The sequence below is a fragment of the Neophocaena asiaeorientalis genome, unplaced genomic scaffold, assembly GCF_003031525.2.
Source record: "Neophocaena asiaeorientalis asiaeorientalis breed wild unplaced genomic scaffold, Neophocaena_asiaeorientalis_V1.1 scaffold6, whole genome shotgun sequence".
Lineage (NCBI taxonomy): Eukaryota > Metazoa > Chordata > Mammalia > Artiodactyla > Phocoenidae > Neophocaena > Neophocaena asiaeorientalis.
Genome location: NW_020174424.1, coordinates 889289 through 915786, shown reverse-complemented (window position 1 = coordinate 915786; position 26498 = coordinate 889289). Strand labels below are relative to the sequence as shown.

General features: G+C 39.5%; 1 protein-coding gene across 2 annotated transcripts in view; it reads left to right on the top strand.

Annotated features, from left to right (window-relative positions):
- Positions 1–26498, top strand: part of STK39 (serine/threonine kinase 39) — a 230965-nt gene that overhangs the window by 122908 nt on the left and 81559 nt on the right. Inside the window, exon 13 of one of the 2 annotated variants that reach the window (XM_024756662.1) lies at positions 6160–6246. The exons of the other annotated variant lie outside the window; for it this stretch is intronic. Within the exon in view, the coding sequence (XP_024612430.1) occupies positions 6160–6199 (40 nt within the window). The 3' untranslated portion in view covers positions 6200–6246. Of the gene's footprint in view, positions 1–6159; positions 6247–26498 lie in introns of those variants that run through there. 2 annotated transcript variants of the gene reach the window in all.

Here is a 26498-nt window from a genome sequence, read left to right as displayed (position 1 = left end):
GTGTGGGTTGGCAGCCTCCTGGCCTCTTCTTTTACCACCAGCACCCCCTCATAGGTCCAGCTTCTCTTAGAACCTTCAACGTTACATGCTCATTGAGTATCAAAATCTGCCATCTGGTGTTGGTCCCTGCCATACAATTTCTTCATACCCCAGTCCCCATTTGAAACCTACTCTGGATCACTTGTACCACCCTGTGTGAGAGGAAGCTGGAAGGTTGTTCTGGCCAGTGTTGATGGGATTTAGGAAATCCGTGTGCTGTTTTGTACCCTTTTCATTCATTTCCATCTAGACCCCAAGATTCTGACATATGTATGTGGTACATATATAGGCACATATTTATATACATATGCAAACATACGCATATACACACACACACAAATATACCCTCACTCTGTCCTTGTGGGTCACACTGGTCTAGATAGCACGTGGCTGTTGGGTGTTAGGAAACAGTGTGCCTGCCTTTCTTATCCCCTGAGGCTATCTGGGCATGACATGTATGTGTATCGTGCTCTGCAGGCTAGTGAGTAGACATCGTTTCATGCCAGCATTTCACCGGTTGTTAACTAATGCTGTTTGGATGGCTGCTTTTTCCATCTCTTGGAAAGGTCACTCTGACTTTCTTTTTGACATAGCATTTTATAGACCTACCTGCTAGGAATATGGCTTCCTTCTCCAAGATGCTGGGTAAACCTCACCTTCATTCTCTAGGTAGGAAACTGGGAAATACTTTTCACAACGCCACCTTCTAAAAAGAAAAGACAAATACATTTTAGCTACAAGTAGTATATTTATTTCTCCATTTCTCATTCTGGTGTTCATAGGCAAAAGACTGAGGAGACAAAGGCTAATTTCTTCTTTGAAAAAATATAATATTGCTTTAACTTGCTTTTAAAACTGATCTGTTATATGTAAGGTTGGAGAAAAAGGATTAGACCTTACATCTCCATGTTAAATGCTGAACATAGTTAAAATGTAGTTTTTTCTTTTTCCATGTATGTACTTTTCTGCAAATAGTCTCTTGTCCATTGTGTGTATCGTAATGTCCAAAAAAATGAGTGTCATAAATTTAGGTACAAGGTAAGGAAATCCTCTTACGTCTGAGGAGAAAAATACCAGCTCCCAAGTGAGCCACCTCATAATTTATGTAACTGTCTGTAGATGTTATTACAGTTTCTGGTTTGAGTTAGGCATTGCACAAATATTTTGTCATTAGTATATTTTTCATAAACTGGAATAGTCATATTTGGCATAAAACATGTTTTCGTAGAGTCAGGCTCAGTGATTTGGAAAAATGATAAACTTATCAGTTAAACTGTTAATTCCTTTGTGTTGGGTGCTGTTCACGCTTTGACCGTGCAGCCCGGTGGACTGCAGTTAGTTTAGCTGAAGGCAGCTGTGACAGTTATCACACACAGATGCTTTGGTCTATCCCATCAATTTGCTAATAATGAATTTAATTGGTTATTATGTAGCAATATCATTAGACCTTGATGGGCCAATTAAAGCCCCTAGACCAACAAAATAGTTTTCCTCTTTGTGGGGGAAGAGGATCTCTGGAATAGGATATTTATTTTACAAAAATCCTTTAGCATGACAGTATTACTTACTTTGACTTATTATCTTCGTTTCTCTTTTTAAAAGGTGAACTTAGATATGGGTAAACTGTAGAGTTAGTAAGTTATAATTTCGTAAAGAAGGCTGAAGCTGCTAAAAACAATGTTGTTTAGCATTAGTATGCCTGAATTCTAATTCCACGTTATCGTCATTCAGGAGGGATTCGAATTCTTAAATGATTCTCTAGTCTGTAAAATCAGGTTAACTGCATAATTCTCGTCAAGTGGTTGGGGGGCTTGATTAATTTTTCCCCCAAAGGTTAAATAGTGTAGTCATAGTGACCAATTGTGGCAGTGCTTTTTAGTACATGGTCTTTTTTCCCCCCCAACAAACTACTTATTTATGGCTTTCTTTGTGCAAGGCTTTGTTGAAAACCCAAAGTTGAATATGACAGGGTCTCTGCACTCAAAGAGCTTACTGTGTAGGCAGATAGATCAGACCCTGCACAAATGACTCTAACACAAGGTAGAAAGTGATAAATGCCATAAGAAGGCGGATGAAAAGAAGAGCTATGGGTAGTTAAAGGAAGGTGAGAGCCCTTTGGTCTGAATGTTATCTTTGGATTACTTGTTCCCATAGTAACCAGTGTTTATTTTTTTCAACATCCACGTTTTGCGAAGAGTAATGGTTGGGTTGAATCCAGGGGCAGTGTCAGGCTGTGGTCTTTGGTACAGGCCTTATCAGACTTAAATGATTCCTGAGAAGACTATGTTTGTTTTTCAGTAGAGTGGTATGTATTATTATGTAGGTGCCAAGTTATTAGAAATACTGTTCTTTAATATGAAAAATACTTAGCATTTAATTTTTTGGAATGTTCTCCTCCGGTAATTTCCTTTCCTCTGAGAATTGGAGTCTCTGTTGTACTTCTTGGCGCTATTGTGAGTGAGGTCCTTCAGAGAGATGAGGTTCCTACAAGGGACCAGGCACAGCGATAAACACCGTGCATGCTTTTTCGTGTTTAATCATCACAAAACCTCTGCAACGTCACTACTGTTGTTACTGACACCTCACAGGTGAGAGACTAAGGCGTAAAGTCGTGGGGGTTACTTGTCCAATACCTTCCAGCTCAGATGAAGCAGAGATGGGTCTTGAACCTGGGTCTGTTGAGCATGCTGGTCCTTGCTGTTTACCACTTGACCCCGTGGCCGTGCTCTATTCAGTTCCGTTCTGAATGCCATTAGAAGCCCATGTATTTTTAGGATTGTTATATTTACCTGTCTTCTCACTGACATTTTACCTAAGTATTCTTTTAACAGTGTTTCCTGATACGCCCATCATTAAATATTATGACAGCAATACCTGAAAATATTATTTTAGAGGAGTTACTAAAGTTGATGATGAAAATAGCAGTCAGCATATGTAGTGTCTTACAACTTTAAAAGCACGGTCATATCACTTGCCTGATTTAATTTTTTTCTTTCATCCTGTGTTTGCTGCTTACAGGTGAAAAAGCAAGATCAGGGATGTTAAGTAACTTTCCTGCAGTCACAGATAGTACACTTAGGCTGGAGACTGGGTCTTCTGATGTTAATCCAGTGTTATTGGTGGTGTGGTATAGGTAGATGGTATAAGTAGAGATGATACAGGGTAGTGCAGGGTGTAGATCTTTTGCATTTACAAAATCCTTCTGCTGGTAAACATGCTAAAGGAAGGAAGATTTGTATTCAGAAAAATTTGGTAATGCATGAGAAGCAAAATGGAAGAATTAAAAGCCATTCATTGTGAGAAAATGTCCTTTTCTTTCTGACAGTGGAGCAAGCAGTTGTTTGCAAGTGCAAATACTTTCAGCAATAGGGAATGTATAAAGTTCTGTATTTTCAAGCAATATATGGTCATCTTAGAAACTTAGAAAATCAAAGTAAATTAAAAGAACAAGAAATAAAATCTTCCATATCTCACTACCCAGAGATACATCATTACTAGCCTCTTGACAAATACTCTTCTGCTCTTTTCTACACTTACGTTAATAATGTTATAGTATAAATTTTTATTTTTTGCGGTACGCGGGGCTCTCACAGTCGTGGCCTCTCCCGTTGCGGAGCAACAGGCTCCGCATGCACTGGCTCAGCGGCCATGGCTCACGGGCCCAGCTGCTCCACAGTATGTGGGATCTTCCCGGACGGGGGCACGAACCCATGTCCCCTGCATCGGCAGGCAGACTCTCAACCACTGCGCTACCAGGGTAGGCCCTAGTATTTCACAAAACACATAATGTTTTATGGTCTGCTTTATTTAGTAATGTCTTTGATATCTTTTCATATCTTTGAGTATAAATCTACACAATCCTTTTGGATGGCTTCTTTATATTTTGACTGAGTGTGCCAAAACATGTTACTTTAAAAGTATTATTTGATATTTACGGAATTCCCAGTTTTTCAGTATGGCAGTATATGAAACCTTATATGTGCAAAAATGATGTTTTAAAACTGCCCAGTAGAAAAATCCCCTTTAGCATTGTATTTTGACCTTGCTGAAATGCTCTCAGACTTTGAGAAACCTGGAGATACAAAACGGAGTAAGCCCAGTATCAAAGCACATGGGGATTCTAGGGGATGGTTGTGGCACTTGGGCCAGCAAGAGGTGTCACTGTCCATGTGGCAGCTGACACTGCTTCCTTACTCTTCGTTAGGGCTGAGTTCTTAGGCACTGCACTGAGAAGCCATCAAAATGAATGATTCCTGAGTGTAACATGCTAACCACAGTAGAACACAAACGCCAAGTTCCATTTTGCAGCCATTCTTTTGGGTTCTTCCCTCCAGTGCATGTTGTTTAAGAACTCCTCCCTTGGCTGCTTGCTGTGAGCAGCCTGGGGTTAGAGGAAGTGACGTGTGTGGGACATAACTGTTGGAGGAGATGACAGATGGCCTTTATTCTCTTAGAGCCTTACACAGTGCCTAGCATGTGATAGACCCTTAATACATGTGTATTGCACAAGTGCCAACTGAATGATTCTTAACTAAAGGCATTTTCCACAAACTTTGAATATCCAGATGCCTCCCAAGATTTGTATGTATGTATGTATGTAGCTAAAGATGTTACAGTGAAACAATAGTTTTTGATGTTATAGTGGAAATGCGTACAAAAAGTACTTCTTCACTAGATTTTCTCTACAAAAATTCCCAAGTGAGATAATACTTTAGGTATAATCTATTTTATTTTTTAAAACACGTACGGACTCCATGCTATAGAATTGCAAGATGGTTTCTGTGGCAGAGATATGAACAAAGTCATGCTGAAAGAGGATCCTTACAGGAGCATCCTCTGCCTTTCCTATGTATCCAGCTTGGATTACTTCCTCTAGGGTTGTCACCAACATCCATTGGCCATACCTGCCTCTGGGTCTCAGCACCAGGTCTCAACTTGTGAGTTTCGAAGTGTCGGTGTGTTACGCTTCTTCCTCCAGACCCCACTCTGGTAGAAGTTTCCCTGTTAAAAAGTCTTCCTGAGTCCTACAGGCAGCTTAAAGGTGGCAGCTGGCGTGTCTCTGTGGAGCTTACCCACAACTGCAGCTCTGTTGCAGAATGTTTCCAGGGCAGCTCTCATCTAACCTCGGAAGGGCAGTGAATTGTGCAGTATCACGTGACCAGTCACTATCGGTGCCAAGAATAGAACCCCAAAATCAGCCTGCGGAGGGGTAGCCTCCTCGCCGTCCTCTCTCTCATCGTGAGTTCTGCCCTGCTCTGGCCAGCAGTCAGTCTTACTTGCTGGACCAAATGTTTGGTCACATTTCTGGGACTTTCACGTCTCCCCTGAACTCTTGCATCTTTCTCATGAGCTTTTTTTTTTTTTTTTAACATCTTTATTGGGTCATGAGCTTTTTAAATATAATTGAACAGATAGGCATGAAGAGAAAATGTCTTAAAATAGTGGGTACCTTAAGAAGATTTGGTGTCATTTAAGTCAATGTTAATTACCTGAGATACCTTGGCTGGCAATAGCCCCGAAATTTTAGCAAACACCTGAGTGTTTTAAGTTATCCTTTCTGTCATTTTGCAGAGGCTGTCTCTTATCCTTTTTTATATTCCACCTTTCCTAGCTGCTGCTGATGTAACCCAGTGCTGTTAGCATTCTAAGAATTCTCCTCTCCAGTTTTATCACGGAAGGTTTTCTCTTAGGACGCATCCTCTTGATCAGAGATGAATAATTCTGAGATCTGTTTGCAAAGTTATTTCAGTTACCATATTCCTGGAGATAACGAGCGGTGAGATTTCTTCCTCAAAATGTTGAGTCTTGGAAAAGCAACAAGCATATTTCAGTTTGGAGGCTTTCTCTGCATTAACTTTTCTTTCCCCATTGAAACCAGACTCCCTGGAATATACTTTCAACTTTATTGTGCAATTCTCACAGTGCTAGAAAACTTTGTTCTTCTTGTAAAATTGATACAGTTGTTAACTGGTGGTGTAGTGGGAAGTCTCTGCTGCCCAGTGAAATTCATTGATTGGTCTTTGTATTCGTTTTCTATTGCTGCTGTAATAAATTACCACAAACCTAGTGGCTTAGAACAGCACAAATTTATCATCTTTATTATTTATTCTTATCTTACAGTTCTGTAAGTCAGAAGTCTACATGGGTCTCAATGGGCTAAAAAATCACGGCATCGGCAGGGCTGTGCCCTTTCAGGAGCCTCTAGAGAAGAATATGTTTCCTTGACTTTATTTTTTTTTAAAGACTTTTTTTTTTTTTTTTTTTTTTTTTTGGGGACGCGGGCCTCTCACTGTTGTGGCCTCTCCCGTCGCGGAGTACAGGCTCCGGACGCGCAGGCTCAGCGGCCATGGCTCACAGGCCTAGCCACTCCGCAACACGTGGGATCTTCCCGGACCGGGGCACGAACCCGTGTCCCCTGCATCGGCAGGCGGACTCTCAACCACTGCGCCACCAGGGAAGCCCAAGACTTTATTTTTTAAGAGCAGTTTCAGGTTCAGAGCAAAACTAAGAGGAAGGTGTGGAGGTGTCCCATTTACCCCTGGACCCCACACATGCTTAGCTGCCTTCCCCGTGTACACCCCTAACAGTGTGGTACATCTGTTACAGTCTGGGAGACTACAGTGACATGTCCGTATTCTTCAAAGTCCTGTAGTGTACATTACAGTCCACTCTTGGTGTTGTACATGCTATGATTTTGGACAAATGTATCCACCATTATAGTACCATGTAGAGTGTTTTCACTGCCCTAAAAATCCTCTGGGCTCTGCCTGTTAGCCCCCTCCCACACTCCTGGCAACCACTGATCTTTTTACTGTTTCTGTGGTTTTGCTTTTCCCAGAATGTCATATAGTTGGAATGTGCATTTAAGGTTCCTCCACGTCTTTTCATGATTTGATAGCTCATTTCTTTGTAGCCACGAGCACTGTGCATTTTCTGTATGTTCCACAGTTGGTTTATTCATTCACCTACTGAAGGACATCTTGGTTGCTTCCAAGTTCGGGCAATTATGAATAAAGGTGTTATAAAACATCCACGTGTATGTTTTTGTGTAGACATAAGTTTTTAGTCCCTTTGGGTAAATACCAAGGAGCATGATTGCTGGATCGTATGTTAAGAGTATGTGTAGTTTTGTAAGAAACTGCCAAACTGTCTTCCAGAGTTGCTGTACCATTTTGTGTTCCCACCAGCAATGAATGAGAGTTCCTATTGCTCCACATCCTCACCGGCATTTGGTGCTGTCATTATCAATGTTCCAGATTTTGGCCATTCTAATGGTGTGTAGTGGTATCTGTGTTTTAATTTGCATTTCCCTGATGACATGTGATGTGGAGGATCTTTTCCTATGCTTATGTGCCATCTGTGTATATTCTTCGAAGTGTTTGTTAAAGTCTTTGCCCCATTTTTCTTTTTCTTATTGTTGAGCTTCAAGGGTTCTTTGTATATGTTGGACAATAGTCCTTTATCAGATACATCTTTTGCCAATATCTTCTCCCAGTCTGTGGCTTGTCTTCTCCTTCTCTTGACATTGTCTTCCGCACAGCAGAGGTCTTTAAATTTAATGAAGTCAGATTATCAATCATTTCTTTAATGGACTGTGCCTTTGGTGTTGTATCTAAATAGGCATCATCATACCCAAGGTTATCTCCAGGAGGCAATTATCAAGACTCTCAGTTACTCAGAAATTGGAATTATCAAGGCTCTCACTTACTCAGAAATTGGAGTTTATTTTTCTTGCTGCTTTCATTTATGTCGTTATCCAACATTACTTATGTTTCCTAGGTATTAAGCGTCGGCTGGGAGGGAATTGTTTAACTCGGGGAGTCTTTGCCTTCTCCAGTTCACTCTCATAGACCTGCAGTGTTCTGCAGTGCTTGTTTCACACTGTTTCTTCTTGACTCTGCATCAGCTGACAGTTCACAGAGCATCTGGGCAAAGGGCCTGCCTGTTTATAAGATGCTCAGTCACCCCAGGTTATCAGTGCTGTCACTAGTTACTCCTTTTGCAAATGGCGATAAAAAAAAAATCATCTTCTCAGTAGCATGATGTATTGGGTTGTTTGCTGGAGTTGACGATGTTTAGTCTGAGGGCTGCTGTTGAGACTGTAACATAGGTAAAGGAAGGTGTGTGGCTAGGGGCTGGAGGTGGCCTTTCACAAATGGCTAAGCTTGGCCCAGTGTTTATGAAAGAAGGTGAAAAACATTAACTTACCTGAACTTAAATGCATAGTCTGAGAAAGAGGTAGAAAATACTCACTAGATTTTAGGGGACCACAGCAAAATGAAAGCTCATCACGTGATAAGGCTCTTAATGAGAATTTCACTGCATAGAGAAACTAGAGGTTATCTTCCGAGTTCCCAGCCTCTGGGCCACGTGGAAATCGGACCGTTACACAAATACGGGAACTACTCTTCTTAAAAATTTTCAGAAAATAAAACTCTGTCCTTTCCTCTGATAATCTGCTTAGCTCTGTGAGTTTTCCCAGTGAGGTACGTAGTTAACTAACTTTAATCTCCAAAAGAAAGTATGAGTTTTGGTGCAGTTTTTAATGCATTTGGACACTGAAGATGCTGGAAAGCATGCCTGGCCACAACATATTTATGTAAGTCTTCTTCAGAACCCTCGGCTCCTTTTTATTTGCAGAAGTATGTCTCTTATCAAGGAAGTGGTGGAGGGCTTCTGCCCTGGGTGGTTTCCACTTTCTCTGACACAGGGAGCCCCCAGGACCAGGGGTTGCTCCTCTCACACCCATTGGTTTGGGGCTCTACCTGTGCTTGTCGTGTAAGTCAGAGCCCACTTGGGTGGGTTCTCTGTGATGACTCGTCAATTTTCTGAATGGAGATTTGCCCACTTGCCAGCTGGTTGCCTTTGTTGTCTTAATGGAGAACCTCTGCGGATTCAGTAAAATCAAACTGTGCACATTTGTCTGAAGGTGGTTCTAGATTTTCATGCAGTGGAGTGGGTACGAGGTCGGCTTGGTGAAAAAGGTATTGGAATTTTTGTACTTTGATCCATTCTCTTTTTATGGCTTGATTGAACTATTTTGCTCCCTCGCTCAAAGAGAGGTCTTTCTCTGAGAATGTTCAGATGAAGTATTAGTCCTTTAAAAGGCTTAAAGCGAATGTTTACTACCACAGCAAGGACGATACCATTTTAAACTCTTGCATTGTAAATCACACCAAGGATCCTCCTCAGGCCTTTTGCCTGCATTAGGCTAACTGCTGTGTTGAAGGAAAGTGTAGTGTTTGCTCAGAGGTCTTCGAGCAATGTGTGGGTAGCTAAGATAAGTCTTTTTCCTTTCTCAAAATATTCTGTCTCCCTCACTACCCCCTCTCAGAAAATCTAATGGAAAATGAGGAGGTGAAAAAAGCAGGGCTAGAAGATATTTTAATAATCCTTCCTTCATTCTTTTTAATCAGTTTGTTGAATACTGAGTCCTATCTGGGGTAAAAATGAAAGTTTTATTTTCCTTTCATCACCATTTTCCAAGAGCTTTGTTGAGTCTTCCTTTGCCATCTTTTAATGGTGTCTTGGGCTGTAGCCCATAATTCTCCGGTGAGTTATGACATAAAGAAGTCAAGTCTAGTCGAAACTTCAGTCTCTATTCAATTTAGCCTTTATGTCTCCTCCCCTCCCCCACTTGTCCCCTCTGGCTGAGTAGGGGACACACTCAGCTATTTCACCCTATTCCACCCTCCCTTTTCTGCGCTGCTTTCTCCTCTCGGTTGTCACTGCTTCGAAAACACTAACTGGCTGCCAGTGTCCTCTTTGGTGGGGACCCTGCTGGGACTCTGAAGAGTCCTGATCCAGCACCTTCTTGCCTTCACCTGGGCAGGTGGGCAGGAGGTCTCAGGAGTAGGATCACGGCAGGATGGCTTGGTTTTGGCTGCCTTCCCCTTGACTCCTTTGGCAAACCAAGCGTGAGTATGTATACAGGCTCTACGGCTGCTCCTTCTCTCCACTGTGCTGTATCTCACCAGTTCTCTTCTTCTTGCTCAGGGAGTTAGGAGTGGGCTGATAAAGTTGATAAATTTGCCCCATAAGCAGATAAACTTGTGTGGAGTGAGGTGCCAACCTTTCCTCCTTACAGGCACCTCTGATGTGTTAAGTGATGCTCTGGGAGACTTCTGTAGTTGGCTTGGTATTGGGGCTGTCCCAGCACATTCTCTGGACCAGTAATTCACCGTTGAAGATTGTTTGACCTTCTGCACCCGCACCCTCGAATTTTGTTCATATAGGTAAGGGTTGAGGGAGTCATAGGTCATGACTGGTACTAGTAGAGTGATTTTGGTGAGTTATTAATAACGGTTGGAGTGGCTGACCTCCAATATTTGCAGCACTCTTTAGAATACGTGGTTTCTGATGCCTCTCTGTCCTTGGCTTAGCATCCTGGGAACCAATTTTGGAGTAACAGGAAAAGATCCACTCAATGTCTGCTGATACAGGCATGCATCTCCATGTAGAGCTAATTCTGGGCAAGTTACCTAGAGAATATCATGAAACATAACCCTTGGCCTTTGAGGATCATATTACATTTTAATTTAAGGAAATAAAAATAGAAACATAGGAAATATTAAATAGCTGTATCAGGCATCGTGTGATGAATTGTTCAGATAAATGTAATTGAGGATCAGTGGTGCAGTAATTGAGGATAATGGTGCAGTGGTGCAGTGTCCACTGGATTAGCCCGCCAAGACCGCATCTCTGACCTGTTACAAGGGCTGTGGCAGGGGGTGAGTGAGGAGGTGACTGTGTGGGGTGCCTTCCAGCTGTGCTGTGCAGCTCCTAGCTGTGCTCTACAGACTATGAGGAATGGGAGGAGTGGAAGAGGAAATGTGAAAAGGTACTAATTTCCAGCTTTTTTTTGTTTTTGTTTTTGTTTTTGTTTGCGGTACGTGGGCCTCTCACTGCTGTGGCCCCTCCCATTGCGGAGCACAGGCTCCGGTCGCGCAGGCTCAGCGGCCATGGCTCACGGGCCCAGCCGCTCTGCGGCATGTGGGATCCTCCCGGACCGGGGCACAAACCCACGTCCCCTGCATCGTCAGGCAGACTCCCAACCACTGCGCCACCAGGGAAGCCCCCTAATGCACAGTTTTAAGACTAACTTGATTTAAAAATAAAAAAAGCAAGCTGAACTTTGAAATATTATTACATTCTCGGTTGGAACTTTTTCGGCGGGGGAGAGGGGTCTGTCATACTTGCGAAGGTCCGAATGAGAAATGTACCTTTGAGAACTGCTTTTCTTTTTTAATAGAAATTGCAAGGAGCTTGCTGTTTGCTCACTGCTTTTCTTGCCTGTCTCTGTTACCAGGTGTATTCCTATTCCGTGTACTGATTCATTTTTCACTGTATTTAATTGATAGGGAATTAAAAATGCCCACCCTCTTTGGTAATGGTCCTGCTAAAATTGTCACTGTGCTTGGGTTTTCGGATACAGTTGGTGGTTTTGCCCCCGGTTTGCGGCTTGCTGCATTCTCAGCCTCCTCCCCCCAGTCTGATTTGTCTTATGTGACCCATGCCCAACATGCTTATCACCTCTCCTTTCACTTGATACAGTCTTCACTGTCCTTCCCAAAAAAGCTGTCACTGGTTTCGCTGAGTCTGCCCCACCAGAGTGCAGCAGAGACAGTGTATGAATTTGAGGTGTTGATGGACTTAGTAGCATGTACCTTTTAATCTTCCGCTTTCTTTTTGTAAGCTCCTGGTCTTTCTATCCTTTCCTTTTTGTTTCTTAGAGAATTATTAGAGGCTGTTCTCTTCATTGTTGTCATCTTTTATATAAAACAGCCTTTGGGTCATATTCCAGTATTGTATCCAGATTACCTTGAAGACAAATCAAGCTGCTGCTCGGTAACCTCTCTAAGCCTAGAATTGAATTTATGACATTCATTAAATCACCATGTTTTAGGGACTCCAGATTTATCTTGGTGGCCTTGGACTTCAAGTTGTGTGTTGAGTGATAAGGAAAAGACATATTTTTTCCCCTTTTATTCTCTACTGTTGGAGCTGGAAGGTTCATGAAGTTTAAGCTTACCTTAAAGGGAGGCTATCTCAGCCATTACCCCGACAATACCCTTGATGTCCTCAATAGTATTTCAGGGACCTTTCCTCTGTCCCTCAAAAGTCAGGTATTATTATTTACTGCCACTGCTGCGTAACTCAGAAGAAAGGAGCCACATAAAAATGATACACTTTAAACAGCCTATGGATACATTTAGTGGCCTGTGGAGCTGCTCTCAAGGAAAGTGGAAGGTGGACTGTGGACACCGTCTCCGCACTCGCCCCACGGCCTTGCTCCAGCTTGCCGATAACACCCAGAAAAGAGCGTATACAGTTGTCTGGAACCCTAATTTTTGTGACTGCTGCCCAGGGGACACCTTCAGATTGTCTGGCTCAGGTAGCCAGCAGGGCTTACACTTGTGGCCCCTCAGGATTGTATATATGTGTATACTTTTAAAAGCTGCTGCCTGAGGGTCTGGCTTCTAGTCAGCCTGAGCCTAGGTGCTGAGATCCTCCCCTTTGGGACACTGACAGGTATTGGCACCCCCTCAGCAGTGGGATCCATTAAAAATATAATAGGCTGCTTGGACAAGCACAGAGGTTTAAGAGATGAAGAGCTGGGGCACGGCTGGGCAAAAAAGTTCATCTCCTACTCCTTCAAGATGGGGGAGATGGTTGTTTCATCTTCTGTATACACAGAAAGTCAAGCAACATAAAGAAACAGAGGAATATGTTAATGAAAGAACAAGATAAAACCTCAGGGGGGGAAAAAACCCTCAATGAAATGGAGATAAGTTAATTTACCTGATAAAGAGTTTGAAGTAATGGTCATAAAGATGCTTACTGAACTGAGGAGATGAATGGATGAACACAGCGAGAACTTCAACGAGACAAAAAATATATGAAAGTACCAAGTAGAAGTCCCAGAGTTGACAAATACAATAATTGAACTGAAAAATACAGTAGAGTGGTTCAGTAGTAGACTAGATGAAACAGAAGAAAGGACCACTCAAGTCAAAGACAAGGTAGTGGAACTGACCCAATCAGAGCAGCAAAATGAAAAAAGAATGAAAAAATGTGAAGATAGCTTATGGGACTTATGGGACAACATCATACAGACTAACATTTGCATCATAGGACTCCCAGAAGGAGAAGAGAGAGAAAGGGGCAGAAATCTTATTTGAAGAAATAATGGCTGAAAAATTCTGTAACTTGGAGAAGGAAACAGACATCCAGATTCAGGAAGCCCAGAAAATTTCAAATACCCAAAGAGACCCACACCAAGACATGATACAATTAACTTGTCAAAAGTTAAAGACAAGTTGAAAATATTAAAAGCAACAGGAGAAATCAACTTTTTACATACAAAGGAACTCCCATAAGACTCTCAGACGACTTTTCAGCACAAAATTTGCAGGCCACAAGGGAGTGGCACAATTCAAAGTGCTGAAAGAAAGAAAAACTTCCAACCCAAAATAGTCTACCTGACAAAGTTATCATTCAGAACTGAAGGATAGATTAAAAAGTTTACCACCCAAGCAAAAGCTAAAGGAGTTCATCACCACTAAACTGGCTGTATAAGAAATGTATAAGGGACTTGTTTAAGCTGAAAAGAAAGAACACTATAAACAGGAACAAGAACACATATGAAAGAATCTCTCTGAAAAAAGTAAATATGCATTAAAGGTAGTGGGTTAATTATAAAGCTAGTTTGAAGATTAAAGAAGTAGTTTTTTAAAAAAACCCATGATTACAATAATTAGAGATATACAAGATAAAAAGATGTAAACTGTGAGATCAAAACCATAAAATGTGGTGGGGGAGAGTAAAAATATTGAGCTTTAGAATGGAATCAATTTTAAATTGTTATTAACTTAAACTAGACTGCTATAAGTTGTTATATGTAAGTCTCATGGTAACCACAAAGCAAAAACCTATACTAAATACAAATGATCAAGAGAAAGGAATACAAGCATACCATTAAAGAAAGTCATCAAACAACAAAAAAGAGCAAGAGAAGAAATGAACAGAGAGGAACTACAAAAACAGCTACAAAACAATTAACAAAATGGCAATAAGCACATACCCATCAATAATTACTTTAAGTATAAATGGTCTAAACCCTCCTGTCAAAAGACATAGAGTGATGGAATGGATAAAAAACAAGACTCACCTATATGCTGCCTACAAGAGACACAGTTTAGATGTAAGGAAACACACAGACTGAAAGTGAGGGGATGGAAAAAGATATTCCATGCAAATAGAAACCAAAAGAAATCTGGAACAACTATACCTAGACAAAGTAGACTTTAAAATAAAGAAATAAGAAAAGTCTCAAACAGCCTAACTTGACACCACAGAAAACTAGAAAAAGAAGAACAAATAGGCCCAGAGTTAGTAGAAGGAAGGCAATAATAAAGATTAGGGCAAAAATGAATGAAATAGAGACTGAAATGACAATAGAAAAGGTCAGTGAAACTTAAGAGCTAGTTCTCTAAAAAGAAACAAAACTCACAACCCTCTAGATAGATTCACCAAGAGAAAAGGAGATAGAGCTCAAATAAAATCAGAAATGAAAGAGGAGACATTACAGCTGGTATCAAACAAATATGAAGGATCATAGAGACTACTATGAACAAGTATATGCCAAGAAGTTGGACAACATGGGAGAAATGGATAAATTCCTAGAAACATACAACTTGCCAAGCCTAAATTAAGATGAAATAGAAAATCTGAACAGACCAGTTACTAGCAAGGAGATGGAATCAGTAATCAAAAACCTCCCAACAAACAGAAGTCCAGGATCAGATTTCTTTGCTGGTTAATTCTACCAAACATTGAAAAAAGAATTAATACCAATCTTTAAATCTTCCAAAAAATAAAAGAGAGGGGAATACTTCCAAACATATTTTATGAGGCCAGCATTACCCTGGTACCAAACCCAGAAAAGGATGCCACAAAAAAGAAAATCACAGGCCAGTATTCCTGATGAACATAAATGTAAGAGTCCTCAACAAAATATAGCAATCTAAATTCAGCGATACATTAATGATCAAGTTGGATTTATCCCAAAGATGCAGGAATGGTTCAACCTCTGCAAATCAGTCAATGTCATATGCCATATTTACAAAAAATAAGTCATATGATCATCTCAGTAGATGCAGAATAGATCTCAGTAAATACAGAAAAAGCATTTGATAGAATTAAACATCCATTTATGATTAAAAAATCTCAACCAAGTGGGTATAGTGGGAACATACTTCAACATAATAAAGGCCATAAAAGACAGGCCCACAGGTAACATCATACTTAACAGTGAAACGCTGAAAGCTTTTTCTCTAAGATCAGGAACAAGACAAAGATGTCTGCTCTTCCACTTTTATTCAACATCGTATTGGAAGTCCTAGGCAGAACAGTTAGGCAAGAAAAAGGCAATAAAAGGCATTCAAATTGGAAAGGAAGGAGTAAAACTCACTATTTGCAGATGACATGATATTATATGTAGAAAACCGTAAAGACTCCATCAAAAATTGTTAGAACTAATAAATTCAGTAAAGTTGCTGGATACAAAATCAGTACACTAAAACCCGTTACATTTCTTTATGCTAATAACAAAATGTCAGAAAGAGAAATAAAATCCCATTTACAATTATATCAAAAAGAATAAAATATCTAGGAATAAATTTTACCAAGGAGGTAAAAGTCCTGTCTATTGAAAAGCACAAGATGTTAATGAAATAAAAGATGCAAACAAATTGAAAGATATCCTGTGCTCATGGATTGGAAGAATTAATATGGTTAAAACGTCTGTACTATCCAAAGCAATATACAAAATCAGTGCAATTCTTATCAAAATTCCAATGATATTTTCCACAAAAATAGAAGAAACAATTCTAAAATTTGTATGGAAGGACAAAAGAACCCAAAGAGCCAAAGCAATCTTGAGAAAGGAGAACAAAGCTGTTGGTATCGTGTTCCCTGATTTCAAATGATCTTACAAAGCTGTCATAATTAAAACAGTATGGTATTGGCATTAAAACAGACCCATAGATCAATGGAACAGAATGGTCAGTTAATTTGCAGCGTACGAGCCAAGAATACATAATGTGGAAAGGACAGTCTTTTCAATACAAAAGCAAGAATAAACAAGTGGAACTATGTCAAACTAAAATGCTTCTGTACAGCAAAGCAAACCATCATCAAAATGAAAAGGCAACCTACTGAATGGGAGAAAATAATTGTAAGTCATACACAGGCATACCTAGTTTTATTTTGCTTTGCTTTATTGTGCTTCACAGATATTGCATTTTTTACAAATTAAAGTTTGTGGTAACCCTGCGTTGTCAGATGATAGTTAGCATTTTTTTAACAATAAAGTCTTCTCTAATTAAGGAAGGTGTATTTTTTTAGACATGATGTTATTGCACACTTAATAGACTACAGTATAAACATAATTTTCATATGCACTGGGAAACCAAAAAATTTGTATGACTTGCTGTATTGCGATATTCACTTTACTGTGGTGGTCTGGAACTGAACCTGCAATATCTCCAAGTTTTGACCGTACCTGATGAGGGGCTAATATCCAAAATGTACAAAGAACTCATGAAACTCAATAGCAAAAAAAAATCCCATTAAGAAATGAGCAGAAGAACTGAATAGACAATTTTCCAAAGATGTCTTATAGATGGCCAAAAGGTGTGTGAAAAGATGCTAAACATCATCAATCATTAGGGAAATGCAAACCAAAACCATAATGAAACCATACCAAAACCAAAATCTCACACCTGTCAGAATGGCTGTTATCCAAAAGACAAGAAATGGCAAGTATTCTTGAGAATGTTGAGAAGACATTCTTGTGCACTGTTGGTGGGAATGTAAATTGATGCAGCCATTATGGAAAATAGCATGGAGGTTCCTCAAAAAAAAAAAAAAATAGAGCTACCATATGATTCATCAATTCCAGTTCTGGGTTTTCATCTGAAGAAAATGAAACTAATAATTCAAAAATATATATGTACCTCCATATTCATTGCAGCATTTTTTACAGTAGTCAAGATATGAAAACAGTCTTCTAAGTGCCCATCAGTGGATGAATGGATAAAGAAGATGTGGTATATACATGCAACAGTACATTATTCAGCCATAAAAAGAATGAAATCTTGGTATTTGTGACATTTGCGACTTTGAGGGTATTATGCTGAGTGAAAAAGTCAGACAGAAAAAGACAAAGACCATATGATCTTTCTTATAGGTGGAATCTAAAGCAAACAAACAAATAACAAGGTCAAAGATACAGAGAACTGACCGATGGTTGCAAGAGCTGGAGAGGGTTAGAAGTTGATGAACTATGATTCTGTTTTGCTTTATTGGTTTAAATAAATTGAATGGAAAATTTAAAGATAATGACTTGAGTCGAAGAATAAATAAACAGTGCATTTTAACACGTTGCGGCTTTAAAACAGCCTCTCCAGAGAAAGGTGTAAGAATTTTTATAAAATGCTGAGATCCTCATTCTAGGGGATTTCGATACTGGTTAATCTGCACCCTCCTGAGCTCACTTAAAAAATGGAAATTAGAACCCTCTAGTTTTCAAGTATACATAATAATGCTGCCAAAATTACAAGGCCAGAAATTTGGAGAACGTAAAAATCTTCACAAAGTAGTAGGATGTGCTTTTTTTTTTATTATTAAGAAGATGATTTTATTTTTAAACACATGCACACTAAATAAATTCCTCTCATACATAAAACAGAACCTAAAATAATGACAAGAAAAATAAATAGTTGTTGACTTTAACAAATCATCCTCATGTAAGATTAAATAAATTAAATATCAAATTTATAAATTTTGGTAACATTATTAACAGTTTAAATATATGTAATGAATAAATGAATAGAGAATACAAATTTTTTTAAATTCAAAGTCACAAAAATTATAATCGTCCTCATCAGTTCACTCACTCCCATGTAATTAATTTTTTTTATCTTGATCTTTTGTTAGCACTTTTATGAATTCATCAGTTTTCCATTCAAGTTCTGAAAATGCTTATTCATTCAGTTCAGCAGTATAGTCAGTTACCAGAAACCTGTACGTGTTGGAATCTTTTCCATGAATTCCTTGAAGATGAAACCCTTTTATAGGAACATATTTGCAAAAGCATCAGACTTCACACAGAACTGTCTGTAAATGACAAAAGATTTAAAAATGACCACGGTTAAAGATTTGATGAAAGTTCGTAATAATTCAGTTGACAAGGAAATTTAGTTATTCCTGAGATATACATTTTAAAGTAATAACTAGAATTATGACATAACATTATACCAGAAAATATAAGATTTTTAGAAATTTCATGTAATGTCTGAAACATTTATATAAACATTACATACAAAAAACCCAAAGAAAGTTTAGTATTAGTTGTTTTGCTTGTTTGTTTGTTTATACTGCAGGCTCTTATTGGTCATCAGTTTTATACACATCAGTGTATACATGTCAATCCCAATTGCCCAATTCAGCACACCACTATCCCCACCCAGCCACGGTTTTCCCCCCTTGGTGTCCATAGTGTTCTCTACATCTGTCCTTGGTGTTCTCTACATCTGTGTCTCAACTTGTGCTCTGCAAACTGGTTCAACTATACCATTTTTATTTAATATATGATATTTGTTTTTCTCTTTCTGACTTCACTCTCTATGACAGTCTCTAGATCCATCCGCATCTCAACAAATGACTCAGTTTCATTCCTTTTTACGGCTGAGTAATATTCCATTGTATATATGTACCATAACTTCTTTATCCATTCGTCTGTCAATGGGCATTTAGGTTGCTTCCATGACCTGACAGTTGTAAATAGTGCTGCAATGAACAATGGGGTGCATGTGTCTTTTTGAATTATGGTTTTCTCTGGGTATATGCCCAGTAGTGGGATAGCTGGATCATATGGTAATTGAATTTTTAGTTTTTTAAGGAACCTCCATACTGTTCTCCATAGTGGCTGCATCAATTTACATTCCCACCAGCAGTGCAAGAGGGTTCCCTTTTCTCCACACCCTCTCCAGCATTTGTTGATTATAGATTTTCTGATGACGACCATTCTAACTGGTGTGAGTTTTGATTTGCATTTCTCTAATAATTAGTGATGTTGAGCAACGTTTCATGTGTTTTTGGCCACCTGTATATCCTCCTTGGAGAAATGTCTATTTAGGTCTTCAGCCCATTTTTGGATTGGGTTGTTTGTTTTTTTTAATATTGAGCTGCATGAGCTGTTTATATATTTTGGAGATTAATCCCTTCTCCGTTGATTCGTTTGCAAATACTTTCTCCTATTCTGACAGTTGTCTTTTCGTCTTGTTTATGATTTCCTTTGCTTTGCAAAAGCTTTGAAGTTTCACTAGGTCCCATTTGTTTATTTTTGCTTTTGTTTCCATTACTCTAGGAGGTGGATCAAAAAATATCTTGCTGTGATTTATGTGAAAGAGTGTTCTTCCTATGTTTTCCTCTAAGAGTTTGATAGTGTCCGGTTTTACGTTTAGGTCTCTAATCCATTTTGAGTTTATTTTTGTTTATGGTGTTAGGGAGTGTTCTAATTTCATTCTTTTACATGTAGCTGTCCAGTTTTCCCAGCACCACTTATTGAAGAGACTGTCTTTTCTCCATCGTATATCCTTGCCTCCTTTGTCTTAGGTTAGTTGACCATAGGTGCGTGGGTTTATATCTGGGCTTTCTATCCTGTTCCGTTGATGTATATGTCTGTTTTTGTGCCAGTACCATGTTGTCTTGATTACTGTAGCTTTGTAGTATAGTCTGAAGTCAGGGAGTCTGATTCCTCCAGCTCCGTTTTTTTCCCTCAAGACTGCTTTGGCAATTCGGGGTCCTTTGTGTCTCCATACAAATTTTAAGATTTTTTGTTCTAGCTCTGTAAAAAATGCCATTGGTAATTTGATAGGGATTGTATTGAATCTGTAGATTGCTTTGGGTAGTATAGTCATTTTCTCAGTATTGATTCTTCCAATCCGAGAACATGGTATATCTCTCCATCTGTTTGTATCATCCTTAACTTCCTTCATCAGTGTCTTATAGTTTTCTGCATACCGGTCTTTTGTCTCCCTAGGTAGGTTTATTCCTAGGCATTTTATTCTTTTTGTTGCAGTGGTAAATGGCAGTGTTTCCTTAATTTCTGTTTCATATTTTTTTATCACTAGTGTATAGGAATGCAAGAGATTTCTGTGCATTAATTTTCTATCCTGCAACTTTACCAAATTCATTGATTACCTCTAGTAGTTTTATGGTGGCATTTTTAGGATTCTATATGTATATTCCGAGAACATAGTATATCTCTCCATCTGTTTGTATCATCCTTAACTTCCTTCATCAGTGTCTTATAGTTTTCTGCATACCGGTCTTTTGTCTCCCTAGGTAGGTTTATTCCTAGGCATTTTATTCTTTTTGTTGCAGTGGTAAATGGCAGTGTTTCCTTAATTTCTGTTTCATATTTTTTTATCACTAGTGTATAGGAATGCAAGAGATTTCTGTGCATTAATTTTCTATCCTGCAACTTTACCAAATTCATTGATTACCTCTAGTAGTTTTATGGTGGCATTTTTAGGATTCTGTATGTGTATGATGTCATCTGCAAACAGTGACAGTTTCACTTTTTCTTTTCCAATATGTGTTCCTTTTTATTTCTTTTTGTTCTCTGATTGCCGTGGCTAGGACTTCCAAAAGTATGTTGAATGATAGTGGTGAGAGTGGACATCCTTGTCTCGTTCCTGATCTTAGAGGAAATGCTTTCAGTTTTTCACCATTGAGAATGATGTTGGCTGTGGGTGTGTCATATATGGCCTTCATTATGTTGAGGTAGATTCCCTCCCTGCCCACTTTCTGGGCAGTTTTTATCACAAATGGATGTTAAATTTTGTCAAAAGCTTTTTCTGCATCTGTTGAGATGATCATATGGTTTTTATTCTTCAACTTGTTAGTATGGTGTATCACATTGATTGATTTGCATATATTGAAGAATTCTTGCATCCCTGGGATAAATCCCACTTGGTCATGGTGTATGATCCTTTTAATGTGTTGTTGGATGCTGTTTGCTAGTATTTTGTTGAGGATTTTTGCATCTATATTCAGTGATAGTGGTCTGTAATTTTCTTTTTTTGTAGTACCTTTGTCTGGTTTTGGTATCAGAGTGATGGTGGCCTCATAGAATGAGTTTGGGAGTGTTCCTTCCTCTGCAATTTTTTGGAAGAGTTTGAGAAGGATGGGTGTTAGCTCTTCTGTAAATGTTTGATAGAATTCACCTGTGAAGCCATCTGGTCCTGGATTTTTGCTTGTTGGAAGATTTTTAATCACAGTTTCAATTTCATTAGTTGTGATTTGTCTGTTCATATTTTCTATTCCTTCCTGGTTCAATCTTGGAAGGTTATACCTTTCTAAGAATTTGTCCATTTCTTCCAGGTTGTCCATTTTATTGACATAGAGTTGCTTGTAGTAGTGTCTTAGGATGCTTTGTATTTCTGCAGTGTCTGTTGTAACTTCTCCTTTTTCATTTCTAACTTTATTGATTTGAGTCCTCTCCCTCTTTTTCTTGATGAGTCTTGCTAATGGTTTATCAATTCTGTTTATCTTCTCAAAGAACCAGCTTTTAGTTTTATTGATCTTTGCCGTTGTTTTCTTTGTTTCTATTCCATTTATTTCTGTTCTGATCCTTATGATTTCTTTCCTTCTGCTAACGTTGGCTTTTGTTTGTTCTTTCTCTAGTTCCTTTAGGTGTAAGGTTAGATTGTTTATTTGAGATTTTTCTTATTTCTTGAGGTAGGCCTGTACAGCTATAAACTTCCCTCTTAGAACTGCTGTTACTGCATCCCATAGGTTTTGGATCGTCGTTTTTTCATTGTCATTTATCTCTAGGTATTTTTTGATTTCGTCTGATTTCTTCAATGATCTCTTGGTTGCTTAGTAACGTATTGTTTAGCCTCCATGTGTTTGTGTTTTTTACGTTTTTTTCCCTGTAATTGATTTCTAATCTCATAGCATTGTGGTCAGAAAAAATGCTTGATATGATTTCAGTTTTCTAAAATTTACTGAGGCTTGATTTGTGACCCCGATGTGATCTATCCTGGGGAATGTTCCGTGTGCACTTGAAAAGAAAGTGTAATCTGCTGTTTTTGAATGGAATATCCTATAAATATCAATTAAATCTATGTGGTCTATTGTGTAATTTAAAACTTCTGTTTATTTATTTATTTTCCTTTTGGATGATCTGTCCTTTGGTGTAAGTGAGGTGTTAAAGTCCCCCACTATTATTGTGTTATTGTCGATTTCCTCTTATAGCTGTTAGCAGTTGCCTTATGTATTGAGGTGTTCCTATGTTGAGGGCAGATATATTTATAATTGTCATATCTTCTTCTTAGATTGATCCCTTGATCATTATGTAGTGTCCTTCCTTGTCTCTTGTAACATTCTTTATTTTAAAGTCTATTTTATCTGATATGAGTATTGCTACTCCAGCTGTCTTTTGATTTCTATTTGCATGGAATATCTTTTTCCATCCCCTCACTTTCAGTTTGTATGTGTCCTTAGGTCTGAAGTGGGTCTCTTGTAGACAGCATGTATATGGGACTTGTTTTTGTATCCATTCAGCAAGCCTGTGTCTTTTGGTTGTAGCATTTAATCCATTCACATTTACGGTACTTATTGATATGTATGTTCCTATGACCATTTTCTTAATTGCTTTGGGTTTGTTTTTGTAGGTCTTTTTATTCTCTTGTGTTTCCCACTTAGAGAAGTTCCTTTAGCATTTGTTGTACAGCTGGTTTGGTGGTGCTGTGTTCTGTTTTTGCTTTTGCTTGTCTGTAAAGCTTTTGATTTCTTCATGGAATCTGAATGAGATCCTTGCTGGTAGAGTAATCTTGGTTGTAGGTTGTTGCCTTTCATCACTTTTAGTATATCATGCCACTCCCTTCTGGCTTGTAGAGTTTCTGCTGAGAAATCAGCTGTTAACCTTATCGGACTTCCCTTGTATGTTATTTGTCATTTTTCCCTTGCTGCTTTCAATAATTTTTCTTTGTCTTTAGTTTTTGCCAATTTGATTACTGTGTGTCTTGGCATGTTTCTCCTTGGGTTTATCCTGTATGGGACTCGCTGCGCTTCCTGGACTTGGGTGGCTATTTCCTTTACCGTGTTAGGGAAGTTTTCGACTATAATCTCTTCAAATATTTTCTCTGGTTCTTCCTCTCTCTTTTCTCCTTCTGTGACCCCTATAATACAAATGTTGTTGTGTTTAATGTTGTCCCAGAGGTCTCTTAGGCTGTCTTCATTTCCTTTCATCCTTTTTTCTTTAGTCTGTTCCGTAGCAGTGAATTTCACCATTCTGTCTTCCAGGTCACTTATCCGTTCTTCTGCCTCTGGTATTCTGCTATTGATGCCTTCTAGTGTAGCTTTCATTTCAGTTATTTTATTGTTCTTCTCTGTTTGTTCTTTAATTCTTCTAGGTCTTTGTTAAATATTTCTTGCATCTTCTCGATCTTTGGCCTCCATTCTTTTTCCGAGGTCCCGGATCATCTTCACTATCATTATTCTGAATTCTTTTTCTGGAAGGTTGCCTATCTCCACTTCATTTAGTTTTTTTTCTGGGGTTTTATCTTGTTCTTTCATCTGGTATATAGCCCTCTGCCTTTTCATCTTGTCTGTCTGTGAATGTGGTTTTTGTTCCACAGGCTGCTGGATTGTAGTTCTTCTTGCTTCTGCTGTGTGCCCTCTGGTGGATGAGGCTATCTAAGAGGCTTGATGGGAGGGAGTGGTGGTTTGTAGAGCTGACTGTTGCTCTGGTGGGCAGAGCTCAGTAAAACTTTAATCCACTTTACTGTTGATGGGTGGGGCTGGGTTCCCTCCCTGTTGGTTGTTTGGCGTGAGGCAGGCCAACACTGGAGCCTACCTTTGCTTTTTGGTGGGGCTAATGGCAGCCTCTGGGAGGACTCACGCCAAGGAGTACTCCCCAGAACTTCTGCTGCCACTGTCCTTGTCCCCATGGTGAGCAATAGCCACCCCCCACCTCTGCAGGAGACCCTCCAACACTAGCAGGTAGGTCTGGTTCAGTCTCCTGTGGGGTCACTGCTCCTTCCCCTGGGTCCCGATGCGCACACTCCTTTGTGTGTGTCCCCCAAGAGTGGAGTCTCTGTTTCCCCCAGTCTTGTTGAAGTCCTGCAATCAATTCCCACTAGGCTTCAATGTCTGATTCTCTAGGAATTCCTCCTCCCGTTGCCGGACCCCCAGGTTGAGAACCCTGACGTGGGGCTCAGAACCTTCACTCAGTGGGTGGACTTCTGTGGTATAAGTGTTCTCCAGTCTGTGCGTCACCCACCCGCCAGTTATGGGAGTTGATTTTACTGTGATTGCGCCCCTCCTACTGTCTCATTGTGGCTTCTCCTTTGTCTTTGGATGTGGGGTGTCTTTTTTGATGAGTTCAGTGTCTGCCTGTCGATGATTGTCCAGCAGCTAGTTGTGATTCTGGCGTTGTCACAAGAGGGAGTAAGAGCACGTCCTTCTACTCAGCCATCTTGGTTCATCCTCCAGGATGTGCTTTTGACAGAGGTCGGGGAAGAAACCAGGGAAAGGATTGCAAAAGGACTGTGGTGGTGTTAGCAGTGGCCCGCATCTTTGACGGTGGTGAAAAGTTGGGCCTGCTTTGTGCTTTGACTTCATTGTTAGCTCATGTACCCCTTCTTGCTGCCTCACTGTTGCAAGGAGAATTTGCAGGGAAAATCCACATTTGCATTGCTTCCATGTCTTAAGGTTTAGAAACAGCTGCAACACAACATAATCAAGCAGGGAAATATTGTTTAGTTATATCTAGGGGATTGTTTGTTTGCCTCTTTTCTGTACATACACACTTAATTGCTCCCATTACTATGGTTTATATTCATTTTCAATTAAAAAATTAGGACTCATCGGCCTCCAGATTAGGCTTATCACTATTAGTTATTGGTGAGTGGTTCTTTGCTATCAGTGACTAATAAGTAGAACTCCTCAGATTAATTAATTCTATTTACTCAATTTTTTTCTTTTTTTTGTTTTCACCATATGTCAAGCACTGTGCAAGGGAGACAGAAATGAATAAAACAAGCCAAAAGATAAATGGAAGCATACTCTGGTTTCTGAGTAGAAAGTGGCCTTTGAGCTATGTTTTGTATTTGTGGTCAGGATTCTGTAGTTGCAGATTGATTAGGTGGAGTTGGGCAGTGGGGGCCAGAGGGGTCGAAAGGGTAATAGCTCTTAACCATTTTGGGGGATGTTTATAGACTTAAAAATCAGATTCAAGCTATGGGCTGCTCCCCCCTCCACCCCAATGTGCATATTTAACATTTAACAGCATTTTGCACGCAGTTTAAGTGGGTTTGCTGATGCTCAGAAACCCTTCGTGGACGCCACAGGTCTCCTCGATTAGAAAGCAGGGAGCTAGAATTAGAATGCTTATAACCTGTTGTTACTGTTATTATTGTCTTTCTGTGAATGTCCAGGCTCCATCGTAACCCCTACCTTTGAACTCTTTTAACCTGACTTGAAATATGAATTATGTCATAACATATTTGTTTGCTGTTTTGAATGTGCAAAAGGAAGATTGCTCACCTCTACCATGGAGTATAGGCTATGTGCAAAGGCGATTTCTAGAGAGAACTCTTCGATAGGTAGGTAGGTAGGTAGGTAGATCAATGGGGTGATATTAATGCAGTGGCAGAACAGATGTATGGAAACTGCCATAAGTGTTCAGAAAATAAGTTCTGTGCATTTGACCCCTTTGCAGTTTGAACTTCTGCTTATTGCTCATTGAAACAATTAGGTATTTGTGAAAAATGGAGCAGTGAAGGATGTAAGCACCGATTCAAGCCAGGATGCATGAAGAGAGATTTAAAATCCTCCAGTAAAACCATGCATTTAAACGCTGAAGCCAGGCGCCCACTGAAGCCCCATAAGCTTCAGTCAGTGGTGTCCACTGTAGGCCTTTGCCCAGGATCCATCCCCATTGGCTCTAGGTCTACTGCTTTCTTCCCTGACTCCATTCCCAGAGTCCTAGGTCACACTCTGGCTTCTCAACTTACTTTTGGCTGATCTGGTTTTGGTGAGCCCCTTGGACTTCCTTCCTGAGTTGCTTTTGGTTCCTGCCTAATTCTCCCCTCTACTTTCCTCTCTGGATCTGTGTCCTCCTTTGTCAGAGAACAGAAACATCCCACACGGGCCAGTCCCCAGGTTCTCTGTGGAAGGAGTGCTGGTGGACTTGGACATGTAATTCATGTAAACTTATGAATAGGCCCATATGTTCTACATAATATGTTTTGAGAGTATGTCTCCTGTTAGAAATGGGGGAGTAAATGTTGTGAGAAGAAAAATACTTTTAAATTGTGTCATTTTAAACCAAGCAAGAGTTACTTAACTAGAGGAGCTTTGTGATGTTCATGGAAAACAGC